The sequence below is a fragment of the Crotalus tigris genome, unplaced genomic scaffold (genome assembly GCF_016545835.1).
Source record: "Crotalus tigris isolate CLP2741 ecotype Arizona unplaced genomic scaffold, ASM1654583v1 scf7180000024384.25900115:4084858, whole genome shotgun sequence".
Taxonomy (NCBI): Eukaryota; Metazoa; Chordata; class Lepidosauria; order Squamata; family Viperidae; genus Crotalus; species Crotalus tigris.
In genome coordinates this window covers 1708595-1732738 of record NW_024100554.1, presented here as the reverse complement: position 1 = coordinate 1732738, position 24144 = coordinate 1708595, and the positions used below count along the sequence as shown (strand labels likewise).

At 36.1% G+C, this 24144-nt stretch overlaps 1 protein-coding gene across 2 annotated transcripts in view; it reads left to right on the top strand.

Moving 5' to 3' along the window:
- RNF19A (ring finger protein 19A, RBR E3 ubiquitin protein ligase) overlaps nt 1–16874 on the top strand; it is a 33085-nt gene extending 16211 nt beyond the window's left edge. For both annotated transcript variants that reach the window (XM_039328859.1, XM_039328860.1), the window contains exons 3-11: nt 2065–2843; nt 5746–5954; nt 7658–7802; nt 9122–9284; nt 10563–10677; nt 11704–11865; nt 12932–13142; nt 14093–14236; nt 14800–16874. In XM_039328859.1, coding sequence (XP_039184793.1) covers nt 2248–2843; nt 5746–5954; nt 7658–7802; nt 9122–9284; nt 10563–10677; nt 11704–11865; nt 12932–13142; nt 14093–14236; nt 14800–15490 — 2436 coding nt within the window. In that variant the 5' untranslated portion in view covers nt 2065–2247 and the 3' untranslated portion in view covers nt 15491–16874. The remainder of the gene's footprint in view (nt 1–2064; nt 2844–5745; nt 5955–7657; nt 7803–9121; nt 9285–10562; nt 10678–11703; nt 11866–12931; nt 13143–14092; nt 14237–14799) is intronic.
- The last annotated feature ends 7270 nt before the right edge of the window (nt 16875–24144 follow it).

Here is a 24144-nt window from a genome sequence, read left to right as displayed (position 1 = left end):
AAGCTAAACATTTGTTCTTCACAAATTCATAGCTATACATTTTTGTGGTTTTGTTTTGGAAGGAGTAATAGAAGAAATCAGTAGTTTAATTTTTTTTCACTATATGATAGACATTTTAGATGGCGCTATTAAATTTATTTCTTCTATATCTCTTTTTCCTTATAATGATAGCTTTGACCAGAAAAGCCACAAGCCCGAAACTCAAAATTACTTTGTGTAAGTTTGTGGAAAACCTTTCTAGAAAGCAACACCTAAAACTCTTTTACTGTAAAAAAAATCTCAAATAATGCGGGGCACAATTTCTGGAATTCTTTCCATCCTCTTTATCAAATACATCTGTATTTTATTCTGTTTCCGTGTTTGTTTCTGGTTTCCTTTTGCATGACATTTAAGTGTTTGCTAATATATGGGTACTGGTAAATGAAAGATAGGCTACATGTCGCTCTGCTTTTGTCCAAGTGAAGGCTTAGGCAGTTTGTAGGGGGGGGGGTTAGATTGAAACAGCTGCTAGGGTTCTGAGCCATTGCTCAACTGCCTGTCACATAATAACACATTAGGAGATTTTTTTTTTTTTCAAATCTTCATTTTCTGGCTTGCACCAAGCTTGGTCCCATTCTGTTCAGTTTGGAGAGAAAGCTGTGGCAACCCACTTTCATACTGTTACCAAGAATATTGCATTGGTGCTGTATTGAAATCTTGAAGATGTCTTTAACTTTAGGCCAGGGGTAGGCAACCCAAAACACTCAAAGAGCCACTTGGACCCATTTTCCACCAAAAACAAAACACCGGGAGCCACAAAACCCTTTTGATATCTAAAATGAAGATAACACTGCATATATCCTTTTTTACCTTTATTATAGGTGTGTGTGTGTGTGTGTGTGTGTGTGTGTGTGTGTGTATACGTATATATGTATGTAGGTCTTGGAAAACCTCAGAAAACAAGTATATATGTATATATATATGTGTGTGTGTGTGTGTGTACACACACACACACACACACACACACACACAGGTAAAAAAAGGATATATGCAGTGTTATCTTCATTTTAGATGTCAAAAGGGTCTCTGTCTCTCTCTCTCCCTCCCTCTCTATCTGCCCTTGGTCTGCCACTCCTCTTCCCCGCTCTCCTTCTTTCTCTCTCTCTTTCCTCTCTCTCTCTCTCCCTCCCTCCCTCTCTCTCTCTCTCTTTCTCTCCCCCCCCTCTCCTATCTGCTGCTCACCTGCTGCTTCAAAGTGTTGTCCAACCAGCTCAGGGGTAGGCAATCTCGTCTCTTTTATGACTCATGGACTTCAACTCCCAGAATTCCTGAATCAGCCTAGCTGGGCTAGCTAGCTCTCTCCTGCCCTTCCTGCTTCCTGCTTCCTTGCAGCAAAGGGAGGAGCTCCGCCCAGTAAGCTTTTCAGCTCCTCGGAGAATATTGTGAGTGCATTCTCTTTTATACACACACACATACACACACACATACACACAGAGAGAGAGAGAGAGAGAGAGAGAAGCAGGGAAGCGCAATTGCCTCTCTCTGTCTCTGTCTCTCTCTGCAAAGGCAGAGGAGGCTGGGAGCCACAGGGGAAGGCTCAAAGAGCCGCATGCGGCTCCGGAGCCGCAGGTTGCCGACCTGTGCTTTAGGCATATCACCAAAACACTAAATATTATTATTTTTTATTTTAATTAATGCTGCAAATATTTCCCATTTGTAAAGTTTAAGAAATGTCTCTCTGGATTTTTTCTTCCTCTGATAGCGTCAATTTTAGGATTGGCAATTCACTGGTTAAAAATCCTGAAAAGTGAGAGCAACCTTTTCTTACAAAATAGAACAGTACCTATATATGTTGCCCCAAGACTATAGGTTTTCTTTTTTAAAATGACAACTGGGAATCCAGAAATTTCCTTTACTTGCTCTCTTGCTAATTGACCGAAATGCAACAGGTAGATGAAGCAAACAAGATGGAGTGGAAGATTAGGTCATTGTAAAATGAATAAGCAGACCAATACCAGTCCTTTGCAAATAATGGATCTGAATGAATGGGGTGTCATTTTTATGTATCTCTTCCATCTTTTTCAGAATTGCTGAGGAGCATTTTGAGGTGGATTACATATTGTGAAGAATTTGCTGAATGAACAAGATCTGACCATGCATAACAAGACTTAAGCTGCCTTTCCTTCTGTGACTTAAATATGCTGCTTTTCAATAGTGCTTTTGTCTTTACAATGGTCATAGCTGCATGTATTCTTTGATCCGTTTCTGATGAATATTATGGCCATGAGTTTACATCGGCAAATGGGATCTGATAGGGACCTGCAATCTACTGCCTCCTCTGTAAGCTTGCCCTCAATTAAAAAGGCACCAAAGAAAAGAAGAATTTCACTGGGATCTCTTTTTCGAAGGAAAAGGGATACGAAACATAAAGCCAAGGATGTAAATGGGGGCGTTGATGGGATTGCAAGTATTGAAACTATACACTCAGAAATATGCCCAGACAAGAACTCTATTTTATCTGCCTATATGTCATCAGACAATGGAACTGCGATCTGTAGTAAGCAGACGGGAGACTTCATAGAATGTCCCTTGTGCCTTTTGCGGCACTCTAAGGAGAGGTTTCCGGAAATAATGACTTGTCACCATAGATCTTGTGTGGATTGCTTGCGTCAGTATCTCCGGATAGAAATCTCAGAGAGCAGAGTTAATATCAGCTGTCCAGAATGCTCTGAGCGATTTAATCCCCATGACATTCGATTAATTTTAAATGATGACATCTTGATGGAAAAATATGAAGAGTTTATGCTTAGACGGTGGCTTGTTGCAGACCCTGATTGTAGGTGGTGTCCTGCTCCAGACTGCGGGTAAGTGATGTGTTTTTGTATCCATGGCTCTGTTTTATCTTTTCTTGATTATTAAATTGCTTGTATATAATGTCTTGTTTACCAGAGTGTTTTTATTTTTTATTTCAAGTTTTTCTTTCTTTTGACATTCAAAAATAGTTTGCTGTTACTTTAATAGCAGAAAAATTAGAGAATTGAGAAACAGATTCCTATCTTCTCCTATCTTCTCAAATGCTAGTACTTCACGCTCCAGAATATTAAAGGGGGTTGTCAAGTTTTAATGCAACCTCCAAAGTAGGTAGCTTTTGACACAGATTGTTAATTTGCTGCATTCTGGAAGAAGGTCTTTCTACATTAAGCACATAAAAAAGGGATTTGCCTCTCCTGTACTTCACATACTGAGTAGGTGGCCCCACTCTTCTGTACCAACCCACCTTCTCATCTGTGTGGAATTCTAGCTTACCTTTAGTGCTTAAACATTTTTAACTTCACATTTTTTTATTTTTAAGTAGTAAATTTAAAGTTTTCTAAATATAAATTGTGAAAGTTGGCATAATTGTAATTGGCAACAAAAATTTTCATATTAAAAGAGCTGAGTAAAATGTAAGAGATCATAATCTGATTTTTGCTTATTGTCGGAGGAATTTATTTAAATATTAAATATATTATTACATATTGTTGCAACTCTTTTTGGTCTTAATTATATAATTTACCACTTAAGAGGGTTTTTTTAAAAAAAAATGTTTATCTTCACCAAGTTCAAACATATTATTTAGGTTTTAATCTACACATTGCATTTTTATTAAGAAACTTGTTAATCTAACCTATGTTAAAAGCACATGTAAAGTCCAGAAGTGCCATATGATCAAAGATAAGTGTAGCTGAATATGGAAAGAAAATACTTGAAGCTGTGTGAAGAAGTGTATAAAATGTGGAGTACATTGATAATTGGGAAGATTAGGATTTTTAAATACTAAATGACAAAGAATACATTTTGAGATTGAATAGAGCAATTAAATTACATTCATATCCATGCTGCCTATATTTTGTATACCACGTTTCTCTTCAGATATGATTATATTGCACAGAACTGCAATTATGTGCTTTTATCATTTGTGTACTGTTCTAATACCACGTGTGAATTTATTCATAAAATTTCATTCACATGCACACAATTATAAGAGAACTTGTTAATTTGTTCCAAAGTATTGTGGTTCCTTAATACTTTATTTTGATATAACATTTAAGGCAAAATCCTACTACTGTAGATAAAATATAATTGGTATCTAACACATTTCAGATAAAGACATTTATAAATCATAATACATGTAGGCTTGTTAGTATGTTGTACTATATAATATTTTCGCAAAACTTTTAATTAAAGTTCAACCAAGTATGCCTATATGAGAAAGATAGCAAATTTCTTTCCGAATTCTCGGGTTTTTATTTTATTTAGCATATGGCATCTACAGAGGTCATGCGATCACTAATATACAGATATACTGGATTGTCAGTGACAAGGCTGAAGTTGATTGCAGACAGTCCTTGATTTATAACCAGATTTATAACTGCAATTTGAATCCACTGATAACAATCCATAAAACATTACCACATTGCTTAGCGATGACCTTTCCTGAAGTCCTGGTTACAAAAGCTGAATCCCCTGGTTATTAGGTGAGGCAACTTCCGGCCAGCTTCCCACAAAATTAGTGAGTCCCAGGCCCACAAGTGGATAAATGGCTGCTGCTGAGTGGGGAAGGAAGGTGTGCAAGGTGAGAGGAAGGGTCAGGGTGGATATGATCGGGGTGCACAAAAGCTATGGCATGAATTGGTAAAGATGTGAGATATGCAAGAGCCGTGAGTTAAGGAGGATATAAGTGGGTGAATGAGAGGCACCACATGATTTGGAGAAGGTGCATGTTTGTGCGAGAGGGTATGCAAGAGGCATGCATTGGTGAGAGTACATGAGAGGTGCCACGTGAGTTGGTGAGAGTGTGAGGGGTATGCAAGAGGTGCTGTGCAAGCCAGAATGGGTGCAAGGAAGGTGCAGTGAACATCAGGGAGGTGTATGAAGGTGTGCTTGGGTAGGACAAGCAGAAGGGCTATGAGAAGGTATGTGGATGAGAAAGATTATCCCTGCGACCTTACCTGCAGGAAAAGTTGCAGATTGCAGTCATATGATTACAAGGCCCTTGTCAACTGGTCATAAGTACAAACAGGTTATCAAGCATCCTGATTGCAATCATGTGACTGAGAGGGTGTTTGGGGGATTGAAACTTCAAGGACTGATCTTAGCCACCATTCATTGAGCCCTTGCATTTTGGAATGATGCTGACCATGGATGTGTGTGGTGTGTAATTTCAAGAACAGGTCATAAATAAGTTTTTATGAGCCCATCATTAAGTGTATTTCAATTTACTTTATTTGAAACAATAGAATTGGATTCAATCTTGCAGAATAGCACAACGATGCCTGTTACTTGAAGTATGCTGAATTCTACTATAGGATCTAAACCTAAAATATACCGTACAAGATTAACTAGAGCTCTATAAATGTTATTGTGTTTCTACTTTTATAAAGGATGATGTTTCTTAATATCAACTCAGCTATTTTAATTGGCAATATGTAGAACTGAGAAAGTCACAGCATATGACAATATCTGGTTCACCTTGGCTGTTTTCAGAAGAGTTAAGAAAAAAACTAGTTAACAATAATGATAAGAGACTACAAAGAAATTCCAGGCTTAGAGAAGACTAGGCATTTGGGGAAATCTTAGAAGAAGGCAGTTCCTGAATATTTCTACATTGTTGCCAAGAAAACATGGATCTATCCACATAATTGCCAGAAGTCTAGAATAACTTGAGGGAGGCTTTATCTTAGCACAGAGAATAAATACTCTTCCATCTATTTTTGAATATTGAAGGTATGCAGTCATTGCTTTTGGCTGTGCAAGCTGTCCTAAACTTATGTGTGGGCGTGAAGGCTGTGGAACTGAATTTTGCTACCACTGTAAGCAGATTTGGCATCCTAACCAGACTTGTGATGCTGCTCGTCAGGAAAGAGCACAAAGTCTACGTTTGCGAACCATTCGTTCTTCATCCATTAGCTATAGTCAGGAGTCTGGAGCTGCAGGTATTTATTGTTTCAATCTAAACGTTAGAAATATTTTTATATTATATTTTGAGTTGCTAGATTATTCATCAGTTACTGACACTGAAAAAAGGAAGATATGAATCTTTTCTTCAGTATCTTGATATTAATGCAAAATTGTACAGTTATGTAGAATGTACTGAAATAATGTGCTGCTAGTATTTGGCATGGTGGATATAATTAGCTTATGCAATCAATGAAAAGATCTGACTTCTGATAGAACTCCTAGTTTGAAATGTCTAGTAACAGACCACACACAGGCTAATTTCAGATGCTAGGATAAAACATGTGGTTTGCTTAGTTTTGGCTTATTGTGTTGCATAGATCCAGCATGAAGGTTTATAAAACATACTTTCTGATTCAGAACAAGATTGCAAAGTTTATGTTGGTTCCCAGGCACCCCTAAGTTTTGCACAGCATATTAGTAATCATATTCAGAAGGTGAGGCAAGACAAAGATTTTACTTGAGGGAAAGATTTAAGCCTTAAAATGTGTGGCTAAAATATCTGGAAGGCTTAAGGCATTGGCTTTGTCCATTAAACTCTGCCAGAAGCTGAAAAGAAAATCACTTTATAGTGGAGGGATATGAATATCAGGCCTTTTTTTTTTTTGCACTCTTCATTTATTATGTGAATCTAAAAAATTATGATTTCTTAATGTCCAAACTTAAGTTTCATTAAGGGGGAGTGAGTTGTTTAAACTATAAGAATAAGAAGGAATTTGAAGAGATAGAGCCTATTATAGCTGAGATAAGAAACCACTGACATGCAGACGTCTAATCTGGTCTCTTGATCTGTTTATACTCCCACTTAGAACATGAAAAGAATGAGTAGTTACTTTGTATATAACTCAGCAGAAGTTCTCCATGAAGAAAAGGAAGTAAGCCATTAATTAAGACAGTGGTTCTCAACCTTTTTAATGCCGCGACTCCCAACCGGTCGTAAGTCGAGGACTACTCAACTGGTGCAGCACCGTTTGCAGAATGGGACTTTTGGCGGGCTCAGCAGGGCAGAGACAGCCTGGACAATTCCTATTGGCTTTTGAAAGCCACTAGAATTAGACTCTATTCAAGAGAGTCTATTCTATTGGCTTTCAAAAGCCAATAGAATAAAAGGGAGTAGCACAGCTAAGGAGAAAAAAATGGCAGACTGCATTGTTTGGCAACCCCCGTGAAATGGTCGTTCGACCCCAAATGGGGTCCCGACCCACAGGTTGAGAACCACTGCATTAAGAGAATCTTTTGCCTATGAATGAGTACTCTGAAAGATGGGAAATAACCTGAACTGAAAAGAATGCTCTCCCTTCTAAAATCGTTATTAATTGATGTTATCTGGCCTGATTGAAATAGAACGAGAAGCATTTTTTACTCTTTTTAAAGAGGTTTTTTAATGCTTGCACTATCACCTTTGCAAATTGTGCTGTATTACCTATCACAGTATGCATTTTATGCTTTTATGTTGGATACTGAAAAATCTCATCAGAGTAGTTTTGGATTAAATGATTGAGTATTATTTTAAAGCAGAATAATTTGTAAAGTTCTGTGTAATGTTTATATTTGTTTTATTTATGTACACTTAATTACCTTTTTGTATTGGGTCTTTCTTGGCTTTGTTGGATCTCTAGGATGAGATATATTTTCAATTTTTATTTTTCTTGGTGCTATTGTATTCCTTTATTTTAAACAGCTGATGACATAAAGCCATGCCCCCGCTGTGCTGCTTATATAATAAAGATGAATGATGGAAGTTGCAATCACATGACCTGTGCTGTCTGTGGTTGTGAATTCTGTTGGTTATGCATGAAGGAGATCTCAGACTTGCATTACTTAAGGTATGTATGAGAAAGAATTTTTTTTCTGGTAACAGAAGTTTAACATGCTTTTTATTCCAATTTGTAATAGAAGCTATGCTAGGCTAATCCAAAACTGCTATTTTTCTGAAGTTAGATACATTTAATACATAACTCTAGGCAGCTAACAACCAGCTTATAGCTTCTCTCCCATAGCAACTCTAATACCAAAGTTAAAATAATTCAGTACAAAAAAAATTAATAAAAGAAACATATTTATTTAAAATATTTGTACAGTTGTCCATTTTATATCAGACTGACAGAAAGATATATGTATATTTGGTTCTTCTAATATACTCTCCCTAATGCCTGGAGGGAAAGCCAGGTTTTAGCAGCTTGCTGGAAGGTGCAAAAGGGCAAGGATTCTGAATCTCTTAATCTGTTTTGCGTAGGCATTTAGTAAAAAGAAGTATGGTGGTTTTGAGGATTTTGTGTGTATTAAAGTGCTGCATAGTATGGTGAGCAAATGCAGAAAGGCCCATCTATTTATAGCAGAACATACGCAAATAACTTCCTGTAGGAGAATACAGTATGTCGCAATACTTGCCCTTCGAATTCCTGTTCTGCATGTTCAGAGAAATCTTTTGTAAATTAGTCATTCTTCTTGTTAACAGACTATGGCAATGTTGAGATCATGGGGTAGAGCTAGTTTGGTCTAGTGGTTTAGAAATTGTGAGGATATGACCTCTGTTTCTATCTTAGGCACAAAGTTAGCGAGATGACCTTGAGCCAGTCGTTCATTCTCAGCCCTAAGAAGAAGGCAATGCCAAGCTACTTCCAGAAATTGTACCTAAAAAACTGCAAGAACTAGTCTACGCAGTTGCCAGGAGTAAACACTGACTCGGGGCCACTCTCCCCACCCACCCTACCTCATCCCCCAAGAAGCAGTATTAGAAATTTTTAGGATTAGTTGAGAACATGCCACTTGTTTATTGGTTAAATTTTAGACAAATCAAATCTTAACTAGCTATCCAGATTTAAAGAGATTTTTATTTAATTTAGATTGCAAACCAGCCTGCCTAATATTGGGTGAGAGTTTTGAAAACTGCAATCCCTTGTCTTTGGGCACCAGATAAAGGAAGGCTGTTGTGACTAAGAAATGTACCTTTGGGCTGAATTTTGGAAATGGTGTAGCTGACAAAAAGATATGATTTGATGTCCCTATTTTAAAATGCTGTTGGATGAGAACTTGCATATCAAGAGGATATTGGATATTCATATGGGTTAGTAATAGTCTAAGTTAAAGGATTTGATTACATATAATTGTTCACTGGTTAATCTTATATATGGAAAATTCTCAGCCCATCAGGCTGTACATTCTGGGGGAAAAAACCATGGAGTCGGAAGAAGAAAATTCTTTGGCAACTTGGGACACTTGTAGGTGCACCTGTGGGAATTGCCTTAATAGCAGGCATTGCTATTCCAGCAATGATTATTGGAATTCCTGTATACGTGGGACGTAAGGTAAGAACCAAATTGATTTTGAAATTTGCATATTTTTCAATGGGACTTTCTTGTTATTCCACTATAACAAACTCTGTTTATTAAAGTATTTTTTCAAATCAGTTCTTACTTGTTCTTTTTCTTCTTTTTAAATATATTTTTCCTCTGGAGTATCAATCTGCTGAGGTTATAGCAGCATTGAAGTAATACAAGGATGAGAGTTATTAACAATACTAGCCAATTATTCTATAGCTGCCAGTTCAATTTCCAAGTGCAATTGAACATTCTGATTTTGACTTTTGAAAACAAAAAAATGGTGATACATTGTTTTATTTTAAAAATCACATTCATCCATTTATTCTTCAATGTCATCATAGCCAGATGAAATTTTATTGAGGCTTCCAACATTATCTGAAATATGAATGGTATTTATCATTGATGAATTATTGTCCAGTGGTGGTTCCAAACTTTGCTGTTTCTTATCTAGGGAGGCTTATCATACTATCTCATTGTCATGCATTTTTTAAAATTTTAATGGGATTCACATTATGACTGTGCTATGACATAACTTTATAGCTTAGCATTTAAAAAAGATAAAAAAATTCAGTTAAACCTGCAGAAGTCTTAAAATTGCAAGCTTGTCAATTTTCATGGAAGACCCAGCGACTTCATTAGCTACCAATACAACATGGTTCCCATAAAGTTTTCTCTGGTCACAAAATGTTTTCAATCGGGGTCTTCCTAGTCTTCTTCCTTTTCCCACAAAGAAAAGTGATTTCCCAAGAAATTAGTGACAAAGATTGTATTTGAGCCCAGATACCAACCATACATTTGAACATGCATGGCATACTATTTCATAACTATAATCAAACACCATTTACATCTGTGAATTCAAATTTCTGTCTTGGGACAGGAATCTAAATTAAAGGAATTTACCATTTCTGACCAGAGATTCTAGTATTGTTGGGAAACTGTCAGCAGGCAAAGAGAAGAGCTTAAGTGGAGAACTAGCCTTGAGTCAAGAAACCTAGAGAGAAGAGTACAACCAAAGATTGAAAATGAAGATAGCAGAGGAAAGGTTTAAACTGGAAAGAAAAAGAAATCCAAAACAGATTTTTTTACATTGCTTTGTTTACTCATCCTGTTTAATTATACCAGTGGGATCTTTAAATTCATTAATTTAAAATGGCAAGTAAATAGATAAAGATAATATTGATCGCTTCTGTATATCATTTCTTCTACCAGCTATTAAATGGAATTTATTCTAAAATATCTTCATTTTTCCTCTTTCTCATAAAGATTCATAATCGCTACGAAGGCAAAGACATGTCAAAGCATAAGAGGAACTTAGCCATTGCAGGTGGTGTAACCTTATCTGTAATTGTTTCACCAGTTGTAGCTGCAGTCACTGTGGGTAAGTATAGTTTCTGAAAAGTCTAGCAATAGCAATAGCACTTATATACTTATATACTGCTTAACAGTGCTTTACAGCCCTTTCTAAGCGGTTTATAGAATCAGCGTATTGCCCCCAACAATCTGGGTCCTCATTTTACTAACCTCGGAAGGATGGAAGGCTGAGTCAACCTTGAGCCGTGAGAATCGAACTGCCGTCAGTCCTCAGTCAGCAGAATTAGCCTACAATACTGCATTCTAACTACTACACCATCACAAAACCATTATATCTTACTAAAAATTTACTAATAACAATATTAGTGATGAGTAATTCAGGACTAGCAGTGAGACTATTTTTTAAAGTTTTTGTTTGAAAAGTATGAAAAATGTAATTCTTCCTCCAAAGTTTGCTTATTTTGGTTACCAATAAATTTAAATAAAATAAAATTTTCTCCAACCTCAGCATTGTGACTGAGACCCAGAAGAGCACATTGTTCGTTCCCAACTTTGCCCAACCAGTTCTCACTATCACACACTAAGTCTGCGTTTGATGGTCTCCATATTATGGGTGGATGAGATCTTACTTTGCCTAGATCCAGCATTGATCAACAGCAGTCTAAGACCTAGAAGCACCCAAGAGCCCAGGCTTGGGGTAACTGGTTTAGAAGGCGGGTGTGCAAATTTGGTAGAATCCTCTTTGGAAAACTAGAGTCTGTATAGTGTTTAAATCTAAATCTATATTCTTATTAATGTAAACTAAAAGCCTTGATCCATGGATAAAAGATTGTGCATGCAGACCTTATTGTGTTTGAAATGAATAGAGAACTAGAAGACCTCAGTGTAAATATGAATTCTTGAGACCAGGATAAATTTGCAGAATTGGGTTGATTATCTTTTTGTACCCATGATGAAAATTATATATCTGTATAAGAATTAACTTTTTGTTCTATTGTTCTATCTTTGCTAAACTGGGAGTTAAGAAATACACAGTAACCACTAAAAAAAGACAGTTGTGCTAATCACAGTATTACACTTTGTTTCCCTGTAGGTATAGGAGTCCCTATTATGCTGGCCTATGTGTATGGAGTAGTTCCCATTTCTCTCTGTCGAAGTGGAGGTTGTGGAGTATCAGCTGGCAATGGGAAGGGTGTCAGAATAGAATTTGATGATGAAAATGATATAACTGTGAGTGGAACAAATGCAGCAGTAGGTAAGAAAGAAGACCTTTATTTAGTTATCATATTTGTCTGGCTACCTATCTCCAAAAAACATTTTGGAGTGTGTAGAGACCTTTTTGGAGAGATGTAGAAAACATTTTGAATTGAAAATAATTCAGTCTTAAAATAGCTTTTTGATATCATAGGAAGCATTCTTATGCTGTTGTTATCCTACCAAAAAAGAGCACACCTTGAAATGAGGAGTTTCAAATTTGAAATATTTTGCATATTTCTGTTTTTGATAGTTGCTGCCCTAGGATTAGCCAGTTTCAGGCTTCTACAGAGCATAATTCACAAATAGCCAAGTTGTTTCATATGTATGTATGTATGTATGTACACAGCTCAAAATACATTTGAATGTAAATGTGCGTATTTGAAAAATATATTCACTATTATTCACATATAGTCAGTATTCAGAGATTTTTTTTTATTTGCAGTGTGTGCTGTATTTTTTAGTGATTTGCATAATCCTACACTTCCCAGAAAAGATCAGTTAGTAGCAGCCTTAAAAGATACCTTCCTTTATTGATGGTATCTTAAGCTTTCCCAGTATTAATTTATCAGGGAAGCTAATAGAATCATTTTCTAGATACTATTTCTTCTCTTAATGTTCTAATGCCATTGATTCAATATTACTAGTGAAATGTTACTTTCCTGACAGAAAATAGAATTGACCCAAATTGTAATCTAGTTTTAGAGAACAACTTTATTATTTCCCAGTACCAATTCTGGAATAACAATCGAATTAGAAAATTACAAATCATTTTGTTGTAGTTGGCATTTTTCTTGTTCAAGAGAAAATCCGGTTCTATTTGGGAAATTATTTTATACAATTTCCTCATTATACTAGCCTAGGCCTACAGTCAAAAGATGACAGCATTTTTTCTTACTATCATAATTGTACCAATCTAAGACCAACATCCCATCAATTCTTCAAGAATTGAAAAACTACAGTTTTTATTACTGTAGCTTCCATAAAAGCAAAGCTTTCTATGATGTGAAACTTCAGTAAATGATATATCCGTAGTGACTTGAAATACCCCTTCTTTTCCATTTTAGACACTACATCAGTAGCAGAGGCACGTCACAATCCTAGTATAGGGGAAGAAAGTGTTGGATTGACTGGAAGCCTAAGTGCAAGTGGTAGCCATATGGACAGAATAGGAGCCATTCGAGACAATCTGAGTGAAACAGCCAGCACCATGGCCTTGGCTGGAGCTAGCATAACAGGAAGTCTGTCAGGAAGTGCAATGGTCAACTGCTACAACCGGTAAGATAATGCATTCCAAGTATGAAACTCTAATTGACTATTTGTTACATAAGCTGTAATTAACAATGGAATAATAAGTATATATTGTAGCCAACTGTTGTAAATTCTAATATCTGTCTCTTGAACATTTGTGGGTACATTCTGAAAACAGTGATTAAATTTCGTTGGATTAAAGGAGAACTCCAATTCCAATGATGGCAATCGATGTGGAGGGATAGGAATTCTAGCATACTTGGCTTTTATATTTAGTATTGGATTATAGTTTAGGGTAAAACATTCTTGCATGAAAATGGGATTGTTGTAAATCGAAAAACTTGTGATGTGCTACTACACTAGAAGTTAACTGCTTATATTATTTAGAACAGTGATGGCGAACCTTTAAGAGAGCGAGTGCCCAAACTGCAACCCAAAACCCACTTATGCATTGTTGAGTACCGGGTGGGTGTGGCCCATTGGCTGGGCGTGGCCCATTGGGTGGGCATGACTGAAGTGATAACAGCAGACTGGGTGGGACTAAAAAGTTCAATCAATCAATTCCAACTTTGCAAGATCCCCCCCCCCCCGCAAGAAGTTGAAATTGACTGATTGAACCTTTGTTTTTTTTTGCACATGGCGGCGGAAGCCTAAAGTGAAAAGATTTTATAAAACCCAGCTGAAAGCCTAGGACTGGGGCGACGGTGCGCGTGCCCACAGAGAGGGCTCTGAGTGCCACCTCTGGCACCCGTGCCATAGGTTCGCCACCACTGATTTAGAAGGAAATAATTTAATCCTGGCTATTTCTCCTATGTAATTTTTTTAGGATCTACTACTATAATTTTTTAAGGGGTATTTCACTTAATTTGCTGTGAGAATTATTTTCTTCACTGGGTGGCTGGTAAATATTTAAAAGATTTCAATATGATATGAAAAATGCAAGTTAGTTATTGAGCTAATACTGAATTTTCACCAAGGTTGGAAGTCCAAGCAGATGTGCAGAAGGAAAGATGCAGTTTGAGTGGCGAATCTGGCACTGTTAGTTTAGGAACAGTGAGTGACAATGCCAGCACCAAAGCAATGGCTGGGTCCATTATAAATTCATATGTCCCATTGGACAGGTAAGTTTGAACTATGTTGGTAAAATCAGTATTTATATCCTGTGTAAGAAATTTCTGGTATTATAATTGATTATTTGCTGTCAAATTGATGTTGACTCTTAAGTGACTACATAGATATTAGTAAGAGCAATAAATAACCATGTCAAGTGCAGAGTATATTTTGTTTTTTAATTTAATTTAATTGATGAGCTTCTGTCATGTATATATCTAGGAAGGCATTTTGTCTAATAGCATGCAGAAGTTTAGGCATCTCGGATCATATTGTATGAAATTTTAACTCTGTCAACTTCTGAAGTCAAAACATGATTTAAAAGTCAAACTTTCCCTTGAAGTCTGGTCAGATCTATAATGTAGAATCCACATATCATTGCAGATTAGTTTCTGAAAAAGTATTAAAAGTAGTATTGATGAATCATCAATAGCAAGATATGACAACTTTTTTCAAACTTTGAACTAATTGTCACATATATGTTTTAAAATGCTCTTTATAACTGAATTTAACTGAGATGAGTTTGGACATGTTCTACCTTAAAACAGAACTGTTATCCTTTTTTCTTACTTAGAGATGGTAGCAGCATGGAGGTACAAGTAGACATTGAATCAAAGCCTGCAAAATTCAGACACAACAGTGGGAGCAGCAGCGTGGATGATGGTTGTGCTGCAGGCCGTGGTAATGCTTGCAGCTCTTCCGCCTGCTTGTCTGATAACAAATCAAGTGTTCCCAAGTGGTCCAAAGAATCATCAGCAGGGAAAAAATGCAAAGGTAAACTCAGAAAAAAGAATAGCATGAAGATAAATGAAACCAGAGAGGACATGGATGCTCAGTTGTTGGAGCAGCAAAGCAACAACTCCAGTGAATTTGACTCTCCCTCTCTCAGTGATAGTGTCCCATCTGTAGCTGACTCTCACTCAAGTCATTTTTCTGAGTTTAGTTGTTCTGATCTGGAGAGTATGAAAACCTCGTGCAGCCATGGTTCCAGCGATTATCACACCCGCTTTAATACCGTGAGCATTCTGCCAGAGGTTGAAAATGACCACCTAGAAAACTCTCCTCACCAGGGGGACAGTTTGCTGTTTACACCCATTGCTCCATGCTCAGAGGTTCCCCAGCTGAGTTATATTGCTGAAGAATGCACCTGCAAGGGGACTTCCAATAGTGCAGGGGTGAATAACGGTGAAACACTGAAAGAAAGAAACAACAACCATTCACCCCAGGTTATGGAGTTAAGCACTTCAGTTCACACTGAGATTTAAGCCTGTTATGTGCTGCAGAAATATATTTACCACTAAAGAGCCTTGCCAGGCCACTTTAAGAAGCAAGGCTTCAGTGCAACTTACATTTGGATATATGTCTCTATTAAGGCTTGCGTGGCACTTTGTGAAGTGACATGAAGATTATAACAAGTGCATTACAATAAAACATTATACTGATGTTTTGTATTTTTGCCATAACTTTGCTGAAAGTCTGTATTTGATGAACTTGAATGGGGAAAATTGGCCACTTGTAGGTTTCATATAAAACCTCAGTATGGATTTCAGGTATACAGCACAAAAACCAGTCTCTGGTCAAGATGTGTTGCTGTAACCATACCAAAAAATACATTCTGATAATATCATGTTAAGTAATGTTGAAACACATTCTTTAAGCAAGGTTATGACATATAGCATAACTTTAAATTAAAAAGAAATTGGTACTTGATATACAATAGGTAGCAAAGTGACGTCTCCTTATCAGAAAGTGGGGGTAATTTAATTATATTTGCAATTGACAAAAAAATAGAAAGTTTACGATATAAGGTGTATAAAGTTTTTGTACAATGTAAGAGCAATTAATTTGTTACCATGGTAGAAAACCTGATATAGTCACCTTTAGCAGGGGACCTCAGTTATGCTGTTTAATTCTTGGTGCCTTTGAAAAAGACTGGGTTTATAAGTGCCTGGTCTGATGATTTCACTGTTAAGTTTTCCAGAATGTTGTCAGTTGCCACCTTCTTGGAATCTGGAGGAAAATTTCAGCGAATCAACTAACTGTGGTAGATTAATAGGATTCATAATACTGAAGTATTAGCCTACCAAAGATTCACTCAGGCTTTTAGCAGATAACTTTTCTGACATCATTTTGCAAATCACATGCACAGAAAAAAAGCACAGTGCAGAGCTTGCACATCTTTGAAAATGGGCTCTAAAAATGGTTGGCTCGCAGCGAGGGGTGTGCCACATGTCCTGCTTATGGTTCAGCTGAACACGAGTTGAAGCTCACTTAAGCGCCTGCACTGTTAAATGTTTGCCACACAAGTCGTAATGATGTATGCTCTCTTCCCTCCTACAAGAGAGAGAAAAGATTTGGATTTTGGCACAGAAGCCTTCAGTAATTTGGTTTTGTGTTTGTGTGTGTGAATGAGGCATTTTTTTTGTAAGTATTGCCATTATGGTGCTACTGAAAATTTATGAGAAGAAGGTTGTTATGGGCCGCAGCCATCTTCTCTGGCTTCCTTGATTATTTTCTTTAATCAGCTTATAACACTAGTGTCAGATACATTATTTGGTAATGCTTGTTATGATATTTGTATATTTGCTATTTTTTGTTTGCTCAATGGAGTGTGTAAACTACATACCTGAAATAAATGTCTGAGTACTATTTTATTGTCTTCTGTCCTTAGAACAAAGGGTTTTTTGTAGACTTTGATTTTATGTTGCATTGTGCTGAATTACATTCTCTCCTCCAGACATCTTTCACATCTACTTTATTGATGTCAGAAGAGCAGAACTCCTGTAAGAATCAGGCTTCATATTGGGGAAGGACTGTTCAGCATACATAAGCTTTACAAAGTGAAACAGTTCAGATTCCAGCTCTTTCCAGTTAAAATTGTCCACTGTTAGCATTGTGAAGATGCCTTGTTAGATGTAATAAAAGATCACTACCCAGTTTGCCAAACTGAATTGATGGGTGTATCTACTTGTTATAAAGTATCTTCTTATAAGATGTGGAATTAATTGGATCTAGACTTGCCATTCTATGTACATCACCACCCTTTGTGTAATTGAATTGAAATTTGGCTGCAGGGAGAAGACAATTTTCACTAATTGCCTATATTTCCAGATCCATTCTGTTGTAAAAGGTCCACCAGTCTTATTTTATCTTATGTCTTATATTTGGTTGTCTTTATTTGGAAAGTAATATTTTTTCAAAAGTTTCTTTGCTGTGATGAAAAATTATGAAAAAGTAGATCAAAATTTCAGCTTGTGTCATACCAGCTGAACGTATAAAGTGGTTAAAAAACACATTTTAACTGTATTTTACTCTTTAAAAGTTGCTAACTACAATAAATCTGGGCCAAAATACTATTCCTGCTAGTTCCCAGTCATAAGAAAAATTATATTTTATAATATGTAAATTATAATTTATTAATAATATATTTTAATAGTATAAAATGCTAAGTTTAACTTCTTAAATATCCCTACCTAAACAAATTTCAGAAACAACATTTCAGAAACAACATTAGAATGAACAATATATTTTGCATCTTAATATACTAGGTTGCTGTCAGATGTAATTTTATGCAAGTTTCATTTAGAATTCAGGCTTAATTATGATTTCTCTGCAACATCTCCCATATCCAAAGAAATAAATGAATTGAGTATTGGGAATTAAGAGCTATTTCAACAAGAAATCAAAGTAAGTTCCAGCTGTATGTACAACATCCTCTAATTTGCATATGGAACTAATTTACTCCATGAAATTAATTTAAATCAAATTAAACTGCAAAAACAATAGTTACTTACAGGAAGTGCCTTTGGAATCGCTAAAGGATGGATCTGACAAAAAGGCATTATTTATTTCTCTAGCTGGAAGACAGGTATTAAAAATCCTTCTAAGAAGGAAACTCCTCCTTTACAAGAATACTGAGTTAAGTCAGGACAAGATAATTCTTGTTTAGCGATCACAATTGGGATTGGAATCTTAAATAAAGTGGGAGCTAAGGGAAACTGCATTTGTGCTTAATGATCTTCAGCTTTCCTTGCTTTACAGACCTGCAAAAGTTACGAACATGAGGACTGATAGCAAAATTACTTTTTCATCACTGCTATAACTGAATAGTTGCTAAATGAGGCAGTTGCTCAATGAGGATTACTTGTTTAAATTTAATTTATAAAAATTAAAGCAAAACATCAGAAAAATGAAAAAACAATATATAAAAATAATAAAACAGAAAGATTGAATAATGTGGATTTTTAATGTCCGCATTGATGAATTGTCTCTCCTGCAGGATCAGACTAATAGGTCTATCATTCAATGATCAGAATGGTACATCATGGTAAGTTCTACTACTGTTTTCAATCACCAAAGATGGAATTGTCAGGAAAGGAATGTTCTGCAATAGCATCCTTAGAGGGGGTCAGTAGAGATTAATGATGCATCTATAGCAGAATCCAAGGCACAAAACTTTCTTAGAAATCTTACAATAAAAGGCAGATTTACCTGCTTGCAAATTTCTATGGAAATCATGAAGCTCCAGTTGAATATATGACTCCCCCAATCCATCTAGTTGGCTGACAATCCAAATCTGAGATTTTAGATAAGAAAATAAAATTGCAGCTTGCCATACCACTTTACAGTTCCTACTTCTATTTTTTTTAATATATTGTTTTTTTAATTTTAACAAAAAGTATTTAAAACACACCATGGTGTTTGGGCAAACAAACATTCCAAGGGGGAAAAAACATACAAAAACAGCTCAACTTAATACATTCACTATCATCTCTCTATTTCTCACAGATAACATAATAGATTTAATATACCGTATTTTCCGGCATATAAGACGACTTTCTAAACCCTGAAAGTCATCTCAAAAGTCGGGGGTCGTCTTATACGCCGGGTAGCTGTTCTCTGAATTTAAAACCAATCTGCCCCCTAGTGGCCAGCCCTATTTTTTTTACAGAAATAAGCACTAACAGTGTTTCTCAACCTTGACAATTTTAAGGCATGTGGACTTCAACTCCCAGAATTCCACAGCCAGCAGGACAAAGCATTCAAAAATTCCATTTAAATTTTTAAATTTTTCTTTACAAATGTAAACCCAGCAAACACACTGTTTACCAACTATTAAGTGATTTATGTTTTAAAAAATCAATAAAATATATGGGGAAAAAAATACCAGCTGAGTTCAGGAAGCATTAGGGAAGCAGTGGTGGGCAACACTCGCTTTCTAGCAGCAAAGGAATGGAGCTCCTATTGTGCTCATCTATAAACAGAAATTCAATATTGTACCGTATTTTCCGGCATATAAAACAACTTTCTAAACCCTGAAAATCTTCTCAAAAGTTGGGGGTCGTCTTATATGCCCTGTCGTCTTATACGCCGGAATATACGGTATTCCGTTTCTAGCTTAAGTTTCTATTACTACTCAGCCTGTTTTAAAGCTTTATCAATTTAGAATTACCATAATCAAATATTGTTTTACATCAACAAATTATCACTTCAAATATCTCTACCAAGTATATTAAAGTTCTTAATCTCTCTCAGCCCTCTTTTTATCATCAATCTCATTCATTTCTTCTTCCAATGATAACTAATTTAATTAAAAAAAACAGTTAAACCTTAATTCCTTTCAATTCGTTACACAAATTTCAAATTCCATTCTATTATCATACCTTATCAACCATAAAGCCAAAGTTCTTTTTTCCAAACAAATTTCCATACAACAAAAAAACACGTATGTATATAATTGTAGCTAACTTAATTAAAAGAAAAAAAGAAAAAAAGAAAAGAAAAATCCTTTCAATTCATTACACAAACTTCAAATTCCATCCAATTAATTATCATACTTTATCAGATCATATTATTATCAAAAATCACCTAAACAATTTAAGCATTTCAAAATTCCATTTCCATAACTGAACATTTTTTCAATTCCAGAACATATATATCTGTATGTATATGATTATATATTTTCTATCCTTAATAGACTTTCAAAAAAAAATCATCTAACTAATTTAAACACACATGTATATAATTGCATTTTTCTTACTTCTAACTTTAAATCATTATCCTTAAAACTATCCATAAAATCAGCATTGCCTTTTACTCCATTAAACATTTTTTAATTTCTTTTTAAGTCTAATTCTGGGTTTCTTTTTATGCCACACAGGCTTCCATAAAAGTGCTTCCCTTTCAACCAATAAATCCATTCTTGTTGCTTGTAGTAATCTTTGAAGGAATATAAGTCCCTTCCTCTGAAGTAAACATCTTTTTTCCCTTTCAACCAATAAATCCATTCTTATTGCTTGTAGTGGTCTTTGAGGAAATATAAATCCCTTTGTCTGCAGTAAACATCTTTTCCTGTTCTCCTTGGAACGTAGTTGCTTTGTAGTTAAAAATCTTGGTCTCTGCTTCTGCTGGTTCTCTAAGTTGCTGAAGAAAGAGTTGTCAGATGAAGTAAATTCCTCTTCTATCTCTTTAGAATCATCTTCTGGTACATTTTGATTTATGCCATAGTCAATTGTAACCTGAACATCAATTTGAGCAAATGTAGTAGAGTCTCTGGATCTTAATTCTAAGTTAGAGTTTTTAATTGTAGCACATATTTCTGCAGTGGCCTCATAAATCCTTTCCAATATAAGTGCATAGTTCAGTTGTAACTGAGGTTTCTCCATTTTAATACTAATGCTTAAAAGAAGATCTCTTTTTCTTTTTTGTGAAGGCTATATTTAATACAAAAAACATCCACCCCCACAGCTTCACAGGTGCACAGCTTTAGTATTTTGAAATTCAATAGAAAAATAAGCAAAGTTGCAGTATTGAACTTTCGCCACTAGATGCCTTCAGTTAATTAAGAAAATATTTTCCAAAAATCAATTCCTTTTTTCTGTCTTTTGAAGTATAATATATATATAAAGAAATGGTACAGTTCTTAAAAAGAGAGGAGAGAGAAAACCTTTTCCATCTTTTTTTTCCTTTTTAGTATCCAAATAGAAGTAAATAGTCTTTCAGTGTTTGTAAAATGCCTTTCTTCCCCCCAAAAAAGCAGAAGCCGCCTTTCCAAGCCAGAGAAATAATTCCAGAGGCTCTTACAGGTACACAAACAAAAAAATCAGAAAAGAGAGAAAAAAACAAGAAAAAATTCTCACCCGGATTCACCATGGGGGCACTCTTAGCTTAGATGTTGTCTGACTTACAGTCTGAAGCGGCAGGGCAATCGGCCATTTTACTAGCCGATCTTCTTTGTCAGCCCTCCGAGATTCGTCCGGATAGCTGGAGGAGCTGCCGCTCCTCCATATCTGGACAGCAGCCTCCTCGACGGAAGTCGCACCCTCCAGGGCGACTTTGGACCTGTATAAGGGTCCACCGACGGAGGGAAACCTAGCCGATGAGGAGAGAAGTCTCCCCGTGCGATTAGTGACGCCACAAACCGGAACCAGAAGTGCAGTTCCTACTTCTATTATGGCTGTGGCCATCTCTGTACCAAGCCTCTCAGCTGATTTAATACATATTTATAAATTATTTGGATGAAGGGTTAAAAAGTATAGTCACATTTGGAGATGAATATAGATACCAAACCCCTCAGAGGAAACTCAAGATTCAAAAGGACTTTGACAAGCTGGAACAATAGGTAGAATCTAGCAAGATGAATTTCAACAGGGGCAAACAAAAAATCTTGTATTTGAAGAAACAAAAATCAAAAGACAAGAATGGAATGGATTGGCAGAAACCATACCAGGCAGCATTTACAGTATACCGCAAGGGATCTTGGTGTCCTGGTGGATCACAAGCTGAACATGAGCCAATAGAATGGTGTAGTTTCCTGAAAGGGAAATGAAATCCAAGCCTGCATGAAGTGTAATATAAAGATCAAGAGAAGCCATTGTTCCTTTCAATTTGTATTACTCCCTGCTTAAAATAGTGAGCAGTTTAGAACACTGAAATTCAGAATGCACATTAACAAACTAAAACATGTTTGAATGACAAGAAATCAGATTTTGTATGGATGCAAGGTTTTCTTAATGGATGATGGAATAGAATTTCTGGAAGGTGGTAGGCTGTTTCATTGGAAGCTTTGAATGGCGGATAGATGATCTTTCTTGGGCATGCTGTAGTAGTGGATTCCTACACAGGAAAAGACTTTGGACTCAATAATTTCCAAGATTCCTTCCAAATATTCCAGCACTAGCACAGTGACTGATGTGAAGGTGCCTGTTGTGTGATCATCATCTGTAAATGGATTTTCCTCTTGGTGTAAGCGTCATGAAAATTAGGCTTCTGATGCCTCTTGTGACTCCTTCCTTTGTTTCCTCATTGGATACAAAGGCTGAGGATGAAAAGGATTGCAGGTAGGCACAGGTAGCAAAAGGACCGGATCCACTTGAGCTTCTGCATATGGCCTCCTTGCCTTTCTTCCTGTATGCTCTGGAACAGCTGTTGTTCCCTGTTCACGTGCTACTGTTGAAACTGCCTTACTTATGGAGAAAGATGAAGGCGAAATTTCCCATGTCTTGTGTGAGTAGATGTGCCCAACAGGAACTTATTTGATGAAAGCCATCAAGCTAGATTGTTTCTACACTCCAAAGGGCTCTCACCTTCCTGATATTCAGCAATTCTAGTATTGCCATTCTGGTAAGAAGAAGCATCCTCTCATTGTTTTAAAAATATTTCATATTTCATATTTCTGTGACAATCTGATATTTATAATTTGAGAAAGCCTTTTAGATACTAAGAAGGAAATCTTATTTTGAATCCCTTGCAGATGGAAACCGACCAATTATATTACTTCACTTACCTCTCACCCAATTTCAACAAAGTTCGTTCTTCAGAGTTTTTCTACAACTTCTTTCTTCAATACAATTCATGTATATAATTGTATTAGGAACTTAATAAAGTCAAAGTTGAACTTGTTCCGGTGAATCTCTCCTCCAAGAGTTGTTCCATTGTTCTCTTTGCAATTACAAGGCTTCTTCTAATTGTTCCTTTGTTAAATGCCCCAAGCTGGTCTGATGAATTTTGTTTTAGTCTTCTTTTATCAAATAAGAAAGTTAATACAATAACATAATTTGCAAAGTTATGAATATCAGTAAAGAACTGGCTTCCTTTTGACAAGTTTCCACCCATTTGGTATTTATTGGCTATTTATTCCTAGTTTTTGATCTCTAACTTGATATCATAAAATGTACACACCTTTATTTTTATTAAAACGAACTTATACTTTTATGTGACTGCAGGATCCAAGCTAGGAAAGAAGCTGCTGCCATAATTGGAAAAAGTTTCTGTATGTTCTTCGTTCTTACTCTGCCTCTGACGAAATGGAAGGACACATGACTGTGTGCTAGAATGCATTGAGTCTGAATTTGTAGCTCTTGATTTGGATTTGTTTTAAGCAATTATTTCCATCCCATGCTTTTCAAAGCTATACATTAAAACTGCTGTTCTGAAAATATCTTGGATTGGTAAGGTCATGTTTTAGAACAAGTACAGGTTTGGCTCCTAAACGTATTCTTGCTTCAGTGCTGTATTTGGTCAGCCAATATTTATATTTTACATAATCTAAAGAATCTTGTGGTTTGTGGTTGAGGTGTGCATACTTTGAAAACAAAGGACAGATCTCATGTGAGCACAGCAACATTCTGTGAATCATTAACAGTGCCCCTCTACTTTCCAGCTTCTCCTGCGGCTATTTTGAGGAGTCGTATCAACTTTAAGGAATGGACTCTTTAAAGCAGTATTTTTCAACTTCAAGATGATGGCCTCCAACTCTCAGAATTCCTTAGCCAGCATGTTGGGGAGAGTTCTGGGAGTTGGAATCCACACAGCTTAAAGATGATGGTTGAGAAATGCTGCCTAAAGCAACTGCATTTTTTAAAATGTAAAATGCTAAAATCTGGATATTCCTGGTATGTAAATGAGATGATTTATACTG